Source organism: Chenopodium album, chromosome 14 (assembly GCF_948465745.1).
Source record: "Chenopodium album chromosome 14, dcCheAlbu1.1, whole genome shotgun sequence".
Classification (NCBI taxonomy): Eukaryota; Viridiplantae; Streptophyta; class Magnoliopsida; order Caryophyllales; family Amaranthaceae; genus Chenopodium; species Chenopodium album.
Window position 1 is genome coordinate 54,426,579 of NC_137847.1, and position 13,887 is coordinate 54,440,465.

Here is a 13,887-nt window from a genome sequence, read left to right on the forward strand (position 1 = left end):
TAGTTTAGTAATATTTATAGAAGGGGAGTAGTAACAGCTAACAGGCTTCAAGCCCTTCAACCACGTGGAGTGCACCATGCAATAAGAGAGAATAGCTTATTTTTCGGCATTGAATTGAAAGTATTAGGATGCATGCCAACTAAAAATATGCCAAATAATCCTTCCCAAAAAGATAGAAGGCCCCACTATATAGCAAGCTAAGCTTGGCACACTGCATTACTCCACATTTCATCCATCCTTCCCCGTTTAGAGATATTGTCTTCATTTTTTTAAGTTGGCATATATAATTCTTTTAACACATTTACAATTGATAATTTTAATCATCAATAAGTGAAAATTATAAATGATGATACCACAAAGCTTCTATCATAGTAGTCGACTATCTTTGACTATGGTCACAGGACTAAATTTTGTCATATCTATAATTAATAAAAACTAGTTAAAATGAAATTTATAGTCTTAAAAATCAAAACATGTCAATTAAGAAAAACACGTGGAGAATGTACAATATACTCCAATATACAATCTATTCCGTACTCCGTAATTCCGTAGTATCTAGCAGAGTAATGAGTATCTATCTAGCAGTAGCAGAATGGAAGTAGTCTGAGGAGTCGGCCTCTGCCCTCTCTATATATAAAGTCCTGCCCTAACATAGTACGGATAGATGTACGCATTATTATTAATATTCGTAGGTCTACGAATATACTCTTGTACTTGCTTCTTCGTAGAATCGTAGCCTTTTTCATTTTAAGGAAAATAAAGACTACTTCAATTCCTTCCAATAATTATTTATATAAATATATTCATTTGGCATATTAATATGGATCATCGTGGAGGTTTCCATGGTTACCGCAAACAACAACAGCTTCATCATCTCCCTAAAACCACCTCTTCTGGTAACCTTTTCTTTCCTTTAGTTCTTCATTCTTTTATTAATTTATCTTCTTTTTTTGTTTCATGAATTTATATATTAATTGTTGTATAATTAACGTTTCAGACAATCAACTTAACATTGCATGCACAATCTAATTTTTTACTACAGCTCCACTAAAATTTTAATTTCTTTTATATATTACAGTATTATTCATTATTGCATTTATAAATTGATAATTACCAACCATTTTATATATTTGCATTGCATGCATCACCCATTTTGCCTACTCCTTTTGTTAACTAGGTCAACAACCTCGAACTCAAGGTTTTCTGTTTTTTTTTTTTTTTAAAAAAAAAAAAAAAAAAAAAAAATTGGTAAATGAGCCAAAGTTCAATACCTTCAAGTTGACTTAATTGATAGTTATGTTCATACACAACGTGTTAATGTATTTGTTTACATATATACATACTAGTTGAATTTTGAAATTATATATATCTCAACAATTTAGAATTATTTATGTTAGTATTATTCCTTTTATTGTTTTGGTAAAATATAAAGCTTTTGCAAAAGTAAAGACTTTCAAGTTTCAAAAATATTAAATAACAATTTAAAACAATTTTGGAATGACCCATTAGTGTCTTGCTTCTAGATTCGATCACTTCAAGTTTAGTTTGAACACAGTACACTAGTATTACAAATTAATCTACTGTAACCCTAACAATTTTTTTTACTAGACTTTTAATTGTCAAACAAGACATCAAGACCTATACTTGGCTGATTAGTATATAAATTATATTGCTTTACAAGTTGGTATACTCTTGTTCTTTCAAAAAAAAAAAGGTTAGTATACTCAAAAACTCATGTCAAACAACCCTAATAATGTTTTGAACTTTTTTTAAGCTTATTGAACTCATTCGGCTTAAAATAATTTTATGAGTATTTAATTTGTGTATGATTTGTTCTTAAATATGTCTAACAAGAGCTTATTATGTATGGATTGTCTGGTTTGTGTGTGATTTTGTCCACAATAACCCTTTTTTTTTTCTTTCTTTCTAAACTTATCTAAACCTATTTTATCTAAATTTATTTTAATTCATTTGATTAAATTTTAAACTAAACAAATGAGAAAAACGCTCTTTTAAAATCATATGGAAACGAAGGGAGTAAGAAATCCGATCCGTAAACCCTGAATACAAAGAAGTAAGTTTAATTAGGTAGACAAGTTAAGCAAATAATAGTTCCGTAAAAGTGGAGGTTGTCGCGGCAGCACCACGACAAGTGACAAGAAAAGAGGCAAATAAAGGCAAGGAAACTGGAAACATATATCGGAGATGAATCATGTGTTTGTCATATAATAGGGCGGGCCAATAAAATTGCATGCATCATGTATGTACAATAATAATTAAGTTAAAACATTTACATGTTATAAGAATAGAGCCAATGGAGATGATGAAATGTTATTGAACAATCATCATTTCATTTATCCCAAGTGTCTTTCATGCACTGTTTTCTTTCTCTTACCATTTTTTACTCACACGTGTCCGTCATGCAAATTGCAAATTGAACCTCCTCGCTCTAAATTAAAGTGCAGTGCTCTTCGGATCCTAACAAACTACGACTAGTTGTTTTATATGGATGAAAAGTGTTACCATTATTAATCAGTGAATACCCCCAAAATAGCAAGGAGCTTTGGCATGTCCTTAAAATATATAATAGATGTGTCATGACATTGTGTTTTCTTTGTTACTCAGCTCATTAAATGAGGCATTGACACACAATGCAAGTGAGAAAGGATTCTTGGATTTGTGTTGATTTGTCGGTTTTCCCCTTGCATGTTTGATAATGATCTTCCCACTGCGTTAGGCATGTGTCTTAAAATAAATGATCTGTGATCGACCCCTTCATCTCTAAAAGTTGTAATCGCGGAGTAGTTTGATTTCTCCAATTGCGACTACTTTTGAAGACATTATATTTGATTGGCCTGGTTGTGTATAGTATGTGGTGATCTGGTCTTGTTAATTCACTCGAGATGCTTGTATAAAAGTATAAACTAAAAGTAGATTCAATTCCAACTACTCTATAAAAGTGGATGCCTGATGCCCGAACTACCTGTTAAGACCTGAGCACGGCCCGTACTGTGATTTGATGATACTCAGCCCTACATTCCCATAGGCCGTGCACATTTTCTTTTCTTTTTTTTTTTGCCACAGAAATCAAACTGTCATTTGATGATGGATCGATGTGTACAGAAATAATCAAACAGTCTACGGAGGCAGTACCAGGGGAGATGAATCACATACGCGCAACAATCAACGGAAAAGTGTTGTCCCATGACATGACCAATCACCTTAATAACTTGAATGGAAATAGTTGTAACCACTCTTTATCATCAACTGATCAAGATACCAACGAATGCACCGTGCGAGAACAAGATCGCTTTATGCCCATTGCTAATGTCATTCGCATCATGCGCAAGATTCTTCCACCGCATGCCAAAATTTCTGATGATGCCAAGGAAACCATTCAGGTCATTTCTTAAACATACCATTCAATATGAATAATAATGTATGCACGTATTTCTTCAAAGTTTTCTCATATCAAATATATTGCAGGAATGTGTGTCTGAGTACATTAGCTTTATAACAGGAGAAGCAAACGAGAGGTGCCAAAGAGAGCAGCGTAAAACAATCACAGCAGAAGATGTACTGTGGGCCATGAGCAAGCTTGGGTTCGACGACTACATCGAGCCACTCACCCTTTACCTGCATCGTTACAGGGAGCTGGAGGGGGAACGTGGCTCTATTCGCACTTGTGAGCCGCTCCTCAAGCTCAGTAGAGCAGCCATGGATCAGTACGCCGCATTTGGGCCTGTATTTCACATTGGACCTCCACCTTCACACCATCATCATCCCTATTTTGGAGACTCTTCCTCTGTCAATGGTTACTTAAAAGATGCTTCCGTAGCTGCTACTGCTTCTGACGCGGTTGGTGCTCCCGCTGTTGCTGCTGCTGGTGGTCCTGCTAATTCTGTTACCAGTTTTGAGCCTTATGGTCGCCATAAATAATAATCTGTTGATTCCATAATATGTTGTAGTCACTTAGCTTGCAATGCTAACAGTTAACGATGTGACTTTCTTAATTAGGCTTGTTTAGTCTCCCTTTAACTTGTTATTTTATCTCCCTCACATTTGCTAAAACCAACTTCGTACTTATTAGATGTCGAGTGAGTACTTTTACAACAACAATAGTTTTGTTTTTTACTAATATGTACATACAAATATGAAGACCTAACATAAAGCTAAGGGAAAATTAAACATACCTCATATCAACAGGTTTTATAATTTCAAATTTTAAGTTTAACATTTGTCAACGTAAATATTTGATCATTGACAATGCAGTATTCTTAATTACTTTGTACAAAGTATACAATAACAGCAATTATAAAATTAAAAAAATTATAAGGAAAAGTAGAATTAGCCAAAAATCTTCTTAGTCATTTTCTCAATTTGTTTCAAGTTACATAGTTTACTAATAAATTTACAGTTTTTTCACCATATACCCCCAAGTTTTTTGTTTATTCATCATCATATACCTCTTGATTTTTTCAAAAACATCATACACCCATGAGTTATCACTAAAATGCACCATATATCCTTAATAACAACAAGATAAGTGGAGTTTGGCCAGGTTAATTATACCATGAAACCACTCCAGATCCCTTCTCATACCATCAAAATCATCCCCTGTCTTCCCCAACCCCTAATCATATCTGTATGATTGGTTTTGGGGGGTTTTATGGGTAGGGAATGGAAAGATAGTTGGTTTCAAGCATGGGGGAAGGAGTCTAGGATGGTTTCAAGGCATAATTAACTCTAAAGACCGAGAGAGCTAACATTTGTTGGTCATTAAGGATAAATAATGAAAACACCGATAAATTTTACATGTTATGAATTGCATTTTGATAACCACATCCCTTTAAACACGAAACAAATCTCACTTTTTCCTTCGTAGCCCCCCCACCCCCACCCCCCCCCCCCCCCCCCCCCGCCCCAAAAAAATATATATATATATATATATATATATATTTTTTAAAAAAAAAAAAAAAACTGAACATGCATACCCCTATCAAGCACAAACCTTGAATGGGCGTTAAATTCTTACATTAGGGTTCTCAATCAATTGTCTAAATACGAAGTACACAACATTCTCTACAAGAGCTAGCAAAACAATATATGCACTGAAAGACTGAAACATAATAGCTTAATACGATATCAATTATAAGATATGGTCAAGAACAAATGTCTGAATAGTTGAGACAAAAGAACTATAATTACGGCACACACATGAAAACACATGAAACAAAATACCAAAAAACATCTAACTGCACGCTGAGCAGCAGCAATGGCACTGAGGGAGTTCTATCAATGGTAGAACAGCCCCACCCCATTTGCCATGGGACGTAGTCCACTCATCAACACACAAATCTCCCCAATCGCATAACATCATTTATACCCCAGCTAACATGCCATCACATTCACAGGAATGCATCTTTCTCCAGCAATTTGAGAACCTCATGTTGATTGTTCAATTTGGCAACATCTATGGGGGTCTTCCCATCAAGATTCTGGAGAGTACTGCACAAAGTAATTGTAATCTTAAAAGCTGCACAAACAGATAGCCTCAAGATAGAATAATTGGACAGAAGACAAGTTTGGGCTTACACAGCAGCGCCATTCTCCAGGAGAAGTGCTACACACTCTTTTCTCCCGTAACCAGCTGCATAGTGAAGGGCAGTATTTTTGTTCTTATCCAACGCGTCCACTTTAGCTCCTGCCTCCAGAAGAACTTGTGCACATTTAACCTGAAACAGAAGAAACCTGTCAGATCAATGCCAAGGCAAGCCAGACGCCATTAAAATGCACATCAGAAAGACCCCAGCAAAGTGTTCCAAGTTTTCCAACTCAGTACAGAGATAGAAGCCGCAAACTAGAAGCAGTCACTTCACCTTATTAACATTTAGAACCACAAATTGATTTAAGACAAATTTGCTTGCAGAATTACCATACCTCACCATATCCACAAGCAAAATGCAATGCTGTCCTGCCTTCAGAATCCTCTTCATCTTTGTCAGCACCAGCAGCTAAAGCTTTCTTCAACCCCTGAAAACATATGGTACAAAATTCCAGCGTTCAATCTTCTAAGAGGCATTTGAGGAATTAGACAGATACAGAAAAAATACTCTTAGTTACTGCACTGCATCTCTATGCTAACAACTACATGCCATGGCTCATCCTATAAAGCTACCGGTTTATCTATTCTTCAAAAGCTTAGAGCCTTGGATGTAATCAAAGCATATTCATGCTTTATATATTTCAATCACACCCCCAATCTTTAATAGAATTATAAATTTTAAAGGTTAATTTCCTCCGATAAAGAACCTAAAATAAGACTCTTATCTTTTACGCAAGAAGTGGTGGCAATGTTACTTGGACTCTTCTCTGTACCTAAAGTACCTACGCCAACACTGTATTTGGACCTTAAAAAACAAAATCCAAGTCAACACTGTATTTGGAGTTCTGGACCATAAAAAAATAAAATCAAGTCAACACTCCGACATATATACCCATGTCCAATACAAGTATGTAATAACATAGAATGGTGGTTATTTTTACCTCCACATCGCCAATACTAGCAGTTTGATGAACAACAGACTCATCTTCTTCATTACCACCTTCCTCTGACTCGTCAGGCACAGCACGCTCAGAGGATGTAGCTGCTTCTCCTGTGACTGCTAGACCCATAGCTTCGCCCAACTTTTGAAGAACGTCTTTATCATTCCAATACCTGTAATGACCTAAGTATATTAATAAAATATATGAACCAAAGATGGCCAGCGTGAAGATAGCAAATGTAGGTGGTTGAAGAGCTATAATGATGAAACAAATTTTTAAACCCAACCTCATCATGGCAGCAGGTCCACCAGTCTCTATCTCTTCCAATATGGGTTTCAGAGAAGGATCTTCTTTAATACGTGCCATTCGTTCTTCTAGCTGGTCTTTTTGGGCTGGATTGGACAAGTTCTCAAGCATGCCAGACATTGATGGATCCTAATCGATTATCACAACCAGAATGATTTCAGGATTTTGAATACGTTGAAAATAACTACTTCCAATAGACAAAGAAAACAAACCTGCATCAAAGCGCTACCAAGACGTTCAGCCATGGCCATAAACTGAGGATTCTCCATCACCTGCTGCATAGTGGAATAATACTGCTGGGGGTCAAATTGTGGTTCCTCAACTGCAGGACCACCCTGAAAGGTTTGCTGCAATTGCTCAGCCATCTGATTGAAAGCAGGATCTTTAGCTATCTGCTCAGCCAGCTCCTTGATGCTTGGATCCTGCATTCATGAGATAGTGTACTAAGATCGGTAACTTGATTTTAAAACTACCTCTTTTATAATCAGGGGAGGGTAATGGCCCATACATCAATAACAATAGCTACAATTGTTGAGGTCAAAACAATATCTTGATTTAGAAAACAGACGTGCATCACATTCAATGAGTTATAGTTATTCATTGAACATGACAAAGGATTGTGAAAAAGATAGGATGATGTACATTGAGCAAGCCTGACATAGCTGAAAAATCAAAAGGATTTAGGGGCATTCCAGGTCCTGGAGCAGGAGAAGATGTTGTCTGTCCTGATTGAGACTGCTCAGAAGATGCTTCTGGGTTGGACTTCTGGGGTTCTTGAGCACCTGTATGCCAGAGAAGAATCACATATAAGCATAATGCCATGATATTAGTGCTATATAGTTAAAAGGGCATCATAGTAAACAATATTGTATATCAAGCATGTGAAGCAGTCATAAGTTTTCAAAATTCCGTACACATCCTTTCCCACTTGTTTATGTTCATAATCTTGCTCTTTTTCGTATCATTCAGAGACAATATAACAAACACAATTCCTAATCTCCATAATTGAGTAATTCTTACAAGTATCAGCCACCCTAGGACATAAGGAAGCTTGGAAGATAATTTTGTCCAGCAAATACATGGTAAAGTGGATCTGGTTAAGAAATGTAAACTCTGTTCTAGCAAACTGCCCATCATAACTAAGTGAAGATTTCCTAATCCTTGACGACTCTCTATGCCTACATCATGATTGATAAATATTCCCCTTAAGCAATGGCTGTACGAAAAATGACATCTTTTGAATCTCATGAAGTCACACAGTGCCTCCTTTGGTTTGCTTGTCTTATCATGTATTATATAACTTCCTAAAACTATTTCTACAATTCAGCGCTTAACCTCAATTATACAAAAAATACAATCAGTGAAATACAAAAGGCATTTACACTGTATTTGGATAAAGAAAGGAGAAGGAAAGGAAGAGGAGGGAAGAATAATGAGTTTCCTTCCAAATCTCTCCATTGTTGGAAAGATCAATTTCTTATAATTAAATCCCTCCCTTTCTTTCCCATCCAATTCCATTCCTTCTTCATTTGCTATCCAAATGAAAGATACTCCATCCCTCCATTTCCCTCCCCTTCTTCCCTTCATTTCTTTCGATCCAAATACACTGATTATAGTTTAGAAATAAAAGAAATAGCCTTTGGCATGCAAATAAATTACACCTTGAACAAGGAAAATAAATATTGAAAACTTCTTTGACTTGTAACGTTAAACTTGACACAACCTTAGAAATGATCAAGTTCTCCGGTCTCATCAACCAATTACACTTATTGAGTATTGACTTAGCACATATCCCAAGCCCACAAAAGATGTGAAAACTAGGGAGCAATGATAATGGGATGTTAGGTAATGAATACATGCAGACTCCAAACAAGCTTCACTGACGATCCAACGGTTGCAGAGTGCACATGAAGTTAGCAATCGAACATCGAATCCAAAACAAACAAAAAAGAAAGGATAATATAAGAATCGAACAACCGCGCTCACCTGCGGGCACATCATTCCCTGAGTTCGAAGCCATAGATCAACACCTAAAAGCAAAGCAAGCAGAACATTAAAACAGCAACACAGTGAAAAACAGGCCTATCACTAAGACAAGACGTGCCCTGGTATATTAAAAAAAAAAAAAAAAAAAAAAAAAAAAAAAAAAAAAGTCCATTTTCATAGTTTGACAGCCTGCAACACATTGGCAATCAAATTTGACTCAAGTATCAAATTAAGTTCCAAAAATCACACAAAAATCTTGTTGATGAAGGCAATCAACGCAAAATTCTAGCAACAAATCGATCGTTGTAATTCAAAACAAAACTTCAGAAATTACAACCAAAAGTTGAATAACCCACCTTAGAAGAACCCTAAATCGGCTATACTGAAAATCAAGTCAAGATAAACCCTAGATTGTAAAACTGAAATTCGATTATTCAGAAAATAAAAAGAAAACATCTTACCTCGGAAACTGCTTCGATGGAGGAGAGAGAACAGAGAAGGCGGTTCAATGGAGAATTGAGAGTAAGCGCTTTAATGGAGGAGAGGAAAGAAGGATATAAGTGATAGGCTCCTAAGGAGATCTAAACTGATAACGTATGAGCAAGTTTAAGCATTTACGGAGTATTGTCAACCGTCAGATCTGTGTATTATCAACGGTCTTAATTCATTTCATATAATTTTTTTACTTCCTTACAAATTTTTTTTTTTTTGAAAGACGGTTAGTGCATATTAATATCATAGTAAGATTGTCAATAATTACATACGACGAAACCTCGCTAGGAGCGTGGTTTATCCAACATTGTTCACGATCCGTAAACACTAACCTAACTAAGTGGTGGGCAATAAAATTCCCATCACGTTTAACAAAAGACCAACAAACAGAAGAGAAATTGGAACTAGAGAACAAAATATCATCAACAATACTATCAAAATTAGAAAGATGCAGGGAGCTTTTCTTGAGCTTTGAGATTAAAATTTGAGAGTCTGACTCAATAATCACATCCACCAAGCCAAACTCCTTTGCCTTCTGAAGACCGAAAAGAGTAGCTCTTCCTTCAGCAGCAAGAGGATCCCATCTTGCTTGAATGCGTCTGACAGCAGCAAATAGAACCTTCCCAGTGCTGTCACGGGCTACAGCACCCATACCAATCCAACCCTCATCCTTGGTCGAAGCATCAACATTGATTTTTATAGCACTAGTAGGAGGAGGAGTCTATACTGTTCTGTAAGAGGTTTGGGGCTGCACTCCTTTCCCATATATCTTTTCAGTATACAAGTTAAAATCAGCTACTAATCTGCTAAGTCTTGCCAAGATTATGCTGTTAGCCTCACTAGTGTTCTCAAAAACCAACATATTTCATCTGCACCACAACAACCAAGAAAGAAACAGGCACCGTTGGAACACCTCCTTGTTGAGAGTTTCAAACCATTTAAGAAGCACTTCGCCAAAGGTGTCTGCTGTCCCAAATTGCAGGGCATCAACACAGCCACTTTGAACCCAAAAAGTGTGAGCCTTTGGGCAAGAGATAGTGGCGTGGATAATAGATTCCTTCTCCGAATTACACCATGGACATAAAGAGCTGTCAATCAAGTGACGCTGCTCAAGCACTCCTCGAGTTGGAAGGGAGTTAGACCAACACTTCCAAATAAAATGATGAACCTTGGGAGTAACTGATATGTCTATTGAGTGTTTTACCCCCATCCCTTGGTCATAATTAGTAGTGTTTTTGGCTCTTTAGAGCCACTTTTATTACTAATTGGTGTTTTCTAGTGTTTTCGTAGTTTTGGTTGAGTTTTATAGGGAATTGCACATTTGGAGCATTTTCCCGGGATTTTATAGAGCAACTACGAGCGTTGGAGGAGCACGACCACTTTTCGTAGCCCAGTGCCGGTTATAGTCATCGAACTGGTGATTAAGGGCTCGACATTTGAGATACCGAGGCGTTGGATCGAGTATTAAAGCCCCAAAAGAGGAAATCCGGATTGGGCCGAAAAATCGGAGCCCAATCAAGAGTCCAAGAAGTGCCCAAGTGGCCTTGCCCGACTCAAGGGTCTCCGCCCGAAGGCGCTCCCGGCCGGGCGGGGTGAAAGAAGGAAGGGCGTTGCTTCGCCCGAGCTCGCGCCCGACCGGGCACGAGAGATGCTTCAAGGTTCAAAAATACGCGCCCGACCGGGCACGTGTTTTGGAGGAGTGATTTTCGACGATTTTACTTAGTTTCTAATTAGGATTTTTAGAGGCTTTGTATAAATACGTTTTAGTGTTTTTGGTACAATTTACCTCTTCTCTTAGTTTTTCTCTCACTATTTAGTTTTTAGATTAACTTCTCTCTTGTTTTTCTCTATCTACAACTCTACAACTTTGTTCTTAATTCAGTCCATTATTTCCGTTAATTTTGGTAACAATTCCTTCTCTATTATTTTCAGTAATTTAATTTCTTTATCTCATCATGACTTGTTTAATTGCTTTGATTAGTTTAGATTTAATTATGTGTGAGTAGTTTTCTTTCTAGGGTTCGTGGGGATCCATAATTAATATGAAGGGGTAATTTATTGTTGTTGATTATCAATGCTAGATTAATTTCGTATTGATTGATTTAATGTTATGCAATTAGACTTGCGCAGGTTTAATATGTATTGAGTTTAGCAATATTGATTCGAGATTCGAGAGATGAGAATTGATGTTTAGGCTTAGTTTCAATAGGCAGGTTAATTTAAGTCAAGATTCGAGAGATGCGATTTAATACTGGTAGATTAATTCTGTGATTGTAATACGTAGCGAAAGCCCTTTATGATCTGATTAATTGATGTATTGATGATTGATTGTTATGCTTTACCTTGGAGTATTATTTATTGGTGAACCTATGCCCTAGGTCTTTTATTCATTGATTTCTCTCTACCCTTAATCTTAGTAGTTTTATTTCCATTCGATAATAATAATTTGTTACTTAATAATTTAGATTGCTTTAATTAATTAGGAATAGAAAAACGTGTTTCCCTGTGGATTCGACCCTACTTCCCTATCTACTTCAGTTAGAGGATTTAGGTAATACTTTTGATTAGGTGATACGACTTTAACCTGTCAGTATCATTTGTCTTCCAAATTATAGACCAGAATTGCTCAAAATTCTCTAGCTCATAGGATTGACCAAGGATATAAGCTGACTTTACTTCATAGTTCCCATCTTTTGACCATGCCCAAGTGAGAGAGTCTTCAGGGAGCCTAACACTCATGGGAATAGAGAGAATAAGGCGTTTGTCACGCTCATTAAACAGTCTGTCCAACTTCTCTAAATCTCAACTCTTATCAGTAGCATTAATCAAATCTAACACATGAGTATCCTCATGCGAAATCACTTCACTAGACACAAACCTTCCAGTTTCATCAAGAAGCCACGGATCATTCCTGATGTTAATATTTCTGCCATTTCCCACTCTCCAAAGCATTCCTTCAAGAACTAGAGCTTTTGATCCCCACAAACTTTGCCACGCATAGATTGAGCACAACCCCAATGCAGCCCCAAAAACAGTGTTGTTGGGATAATATTTCGCCTTGAAAACTCTACTGAGAAGTGATTGCTCGTTAGTAGCCAGCCGCCAAAGTTTCTTACCCAAGAGAGCGTCATTAAAGATACCTAAGTCCCTAAACCCCATTCCTCCCAGCCACTTCGGTTGAGACAAAAAAGCCCAGCTCTTCCAATGGATCTTTCTCTCTTTTACATTAGAACCCCACCAAAACCGAGCCATAGCAGCATGAATTTCTTGAATAAGAATTAAAGAGAACTTATAGACTCCCATAAGATAGGTTGGGATCGCTTGAATCACAGATTTCAAAAGCACCTCTTTCCCGGCTCTCGAAAGCAGTTTTCCTTCCAACCTTGAATCTTCTTCCAAATTCGGTCCTTCACAAAGGCAAATATAGCTTTTTTCGATCTCCCCACAACAGTTGGTAAACCAAGATATTTCACATGATCCTCGACCATCTCCATACCAAGAATTGAGCTAAGAGTAACTCTCGAAGGGAAAGAGACACCTTTACTAAACGAAACCTCCGACTTTTCCAAATTAATTTTTTGTCTGGAAGTTGCTTCATATTTATTGATAATATCAACAATGATCGAACATTCCTGTCGGGTCGCTCTCGTAAAGAGCAGGCTGTCATCTGCAAAAAAACAGGTGAGTAATTTCGGGACCATTTCTGCTAGCCCGAGCACCATGAATTTGTTTCCTCTCCGAGGCCAACTGCAACATTCTAGAAAGCACATCAGCAAATAGAATAAAAAGGTAAGGAGATATGGGGTCACCTTGCCGGAGTCCTCTTGTTGGAGTCAGAGTGTCCGAGGGCTCACCATTAATAATAAAGGAATATTGAACCGTAGATACAAATATCATAATCGTATCAACCCAAGCTCCGGCAAATCTCAATTTAGTCAATAATCTCCAGAGAAATTCCCATTCCACCCTGTCATAAGCTTTACTCATGTCTAATTTCATCACAATTGAGCCACAAAGACTTGACGATCTCTTCTTCATAGAATGAAAAAGCTCGAGGGCAATTAAAGCATTATCTATAATTAATCTCTTAGGAACAAAAGCACTCTGATTTTCTGTCACAATCCCTTCAAGGAGAGGTTTAAGGCGATTTGCAACAGATTTAGAGGCCAGTTTATAGAAGACATTACAAAGAGCAATGGGTCTAAATTGGGAAATGCAAGTAGGATCCTTCACTTTTGGAATAAGAGCCACATTAGTCTTGTTAACATGAGCAGAAGAAATTCTACCAGAGATAATATTGTTCACAGAATTTGTCACATCATCACCAACTATATGCCAATATTTCTGGTAAAAAATAGCATGTAAACCATCCGGTCCCGGGGCTTTACAAGGACTCATTTGAGACAGAGCTGCGAAAATTTCATCTTTTGAGTAAGAACGACAAAGAGAGATGTTCATACCTTCCGAGACTAAACTCGGCACACTATAGAGTACCTCGTCCACCAATTCTTCATTGAAATCTCCTGCCGCAAATAACGAGCCATAATAACTCAAAAT

At 37.0% G+C, this 13,887-nt stretch overlaps 3 protein-coding genes across 3 annotated transcripts; 1 reads left to right on the plus strand and 2 right to left on the minus strand.

Annotated features, from left to right (window-relative positions):
- The first annotated feature begins 820 nt into the window (after positions 1–820).
- On the plus strand, positions 821–3,939 carry LOC145579643 (nuclear transcription factor Y subunit B-6-like). Its single transcript, XM_081636876.1, has 3 exons — positions 821–896; positions 3,124–3,401; positions 3,487–3,939. The coding sequence occupies exons 1-3, from the start codon at positions 821–823 to the stop codon at positions 3,937–3,939; spliced, it is 807 nt and encodes a 268-aa protein (XP_081493002.1).
- Positions 3,940–5,120: 1,181 nt separating this feature from the next.
- LOC145577598 (ankyrin repeat domain-containing protein 2B-like) lies at positions 5,121–9,409 on the minus strand. Its single transcript, XM_081635088.1, has 9 exons — positions 9,300–9,409; positions 8,839–8,882; positions 7,495–7,634; positions 7,065–7,274; positions 6,833–6,981; positions 6,547–6,718; positions 5,941–6,033; positions 5,596–5,735; positions 5,121–5,508 (listed from the first exon to the last, which is right to left on the minus strand). The coding sequence occupies exons 2-9, from the start codon at positions 8,870–8,872 to the stop codon at positions 5,409–5,411; spliced, it is 1,038 nt and encodes a 345-aa protein (XP_081491214.1). The 5' UTR covers positions 8,873–8,882; positions 9,300–9,409; the 3' UTR covers positions 5,121–5,408.
- A 2,723-nt stretch (positions 9,410–12,132) lies between these two features.
- On the minus strand, positions 12,133–12,818 carry LOC145578410 (putative mitochondrial protein AtMg00310). The gene is made up of 2 exons (XM_081635725.1): positions 12,713–12,818; positions 12,133–12,596 (listed from the first exon to the last, which is right to left on the minus strand). The coding sequence occupies exons 1-2, from the start codon at positions 12,816–12,818 to the stop codon at positions 12,133–12,135; spliced, it is 570 nt and encodes a 189-aa protein (XP_081491851.1).
- Between the last annotated feature and the right edge of the window lie 1,069 nt (positions 12,819–13,887).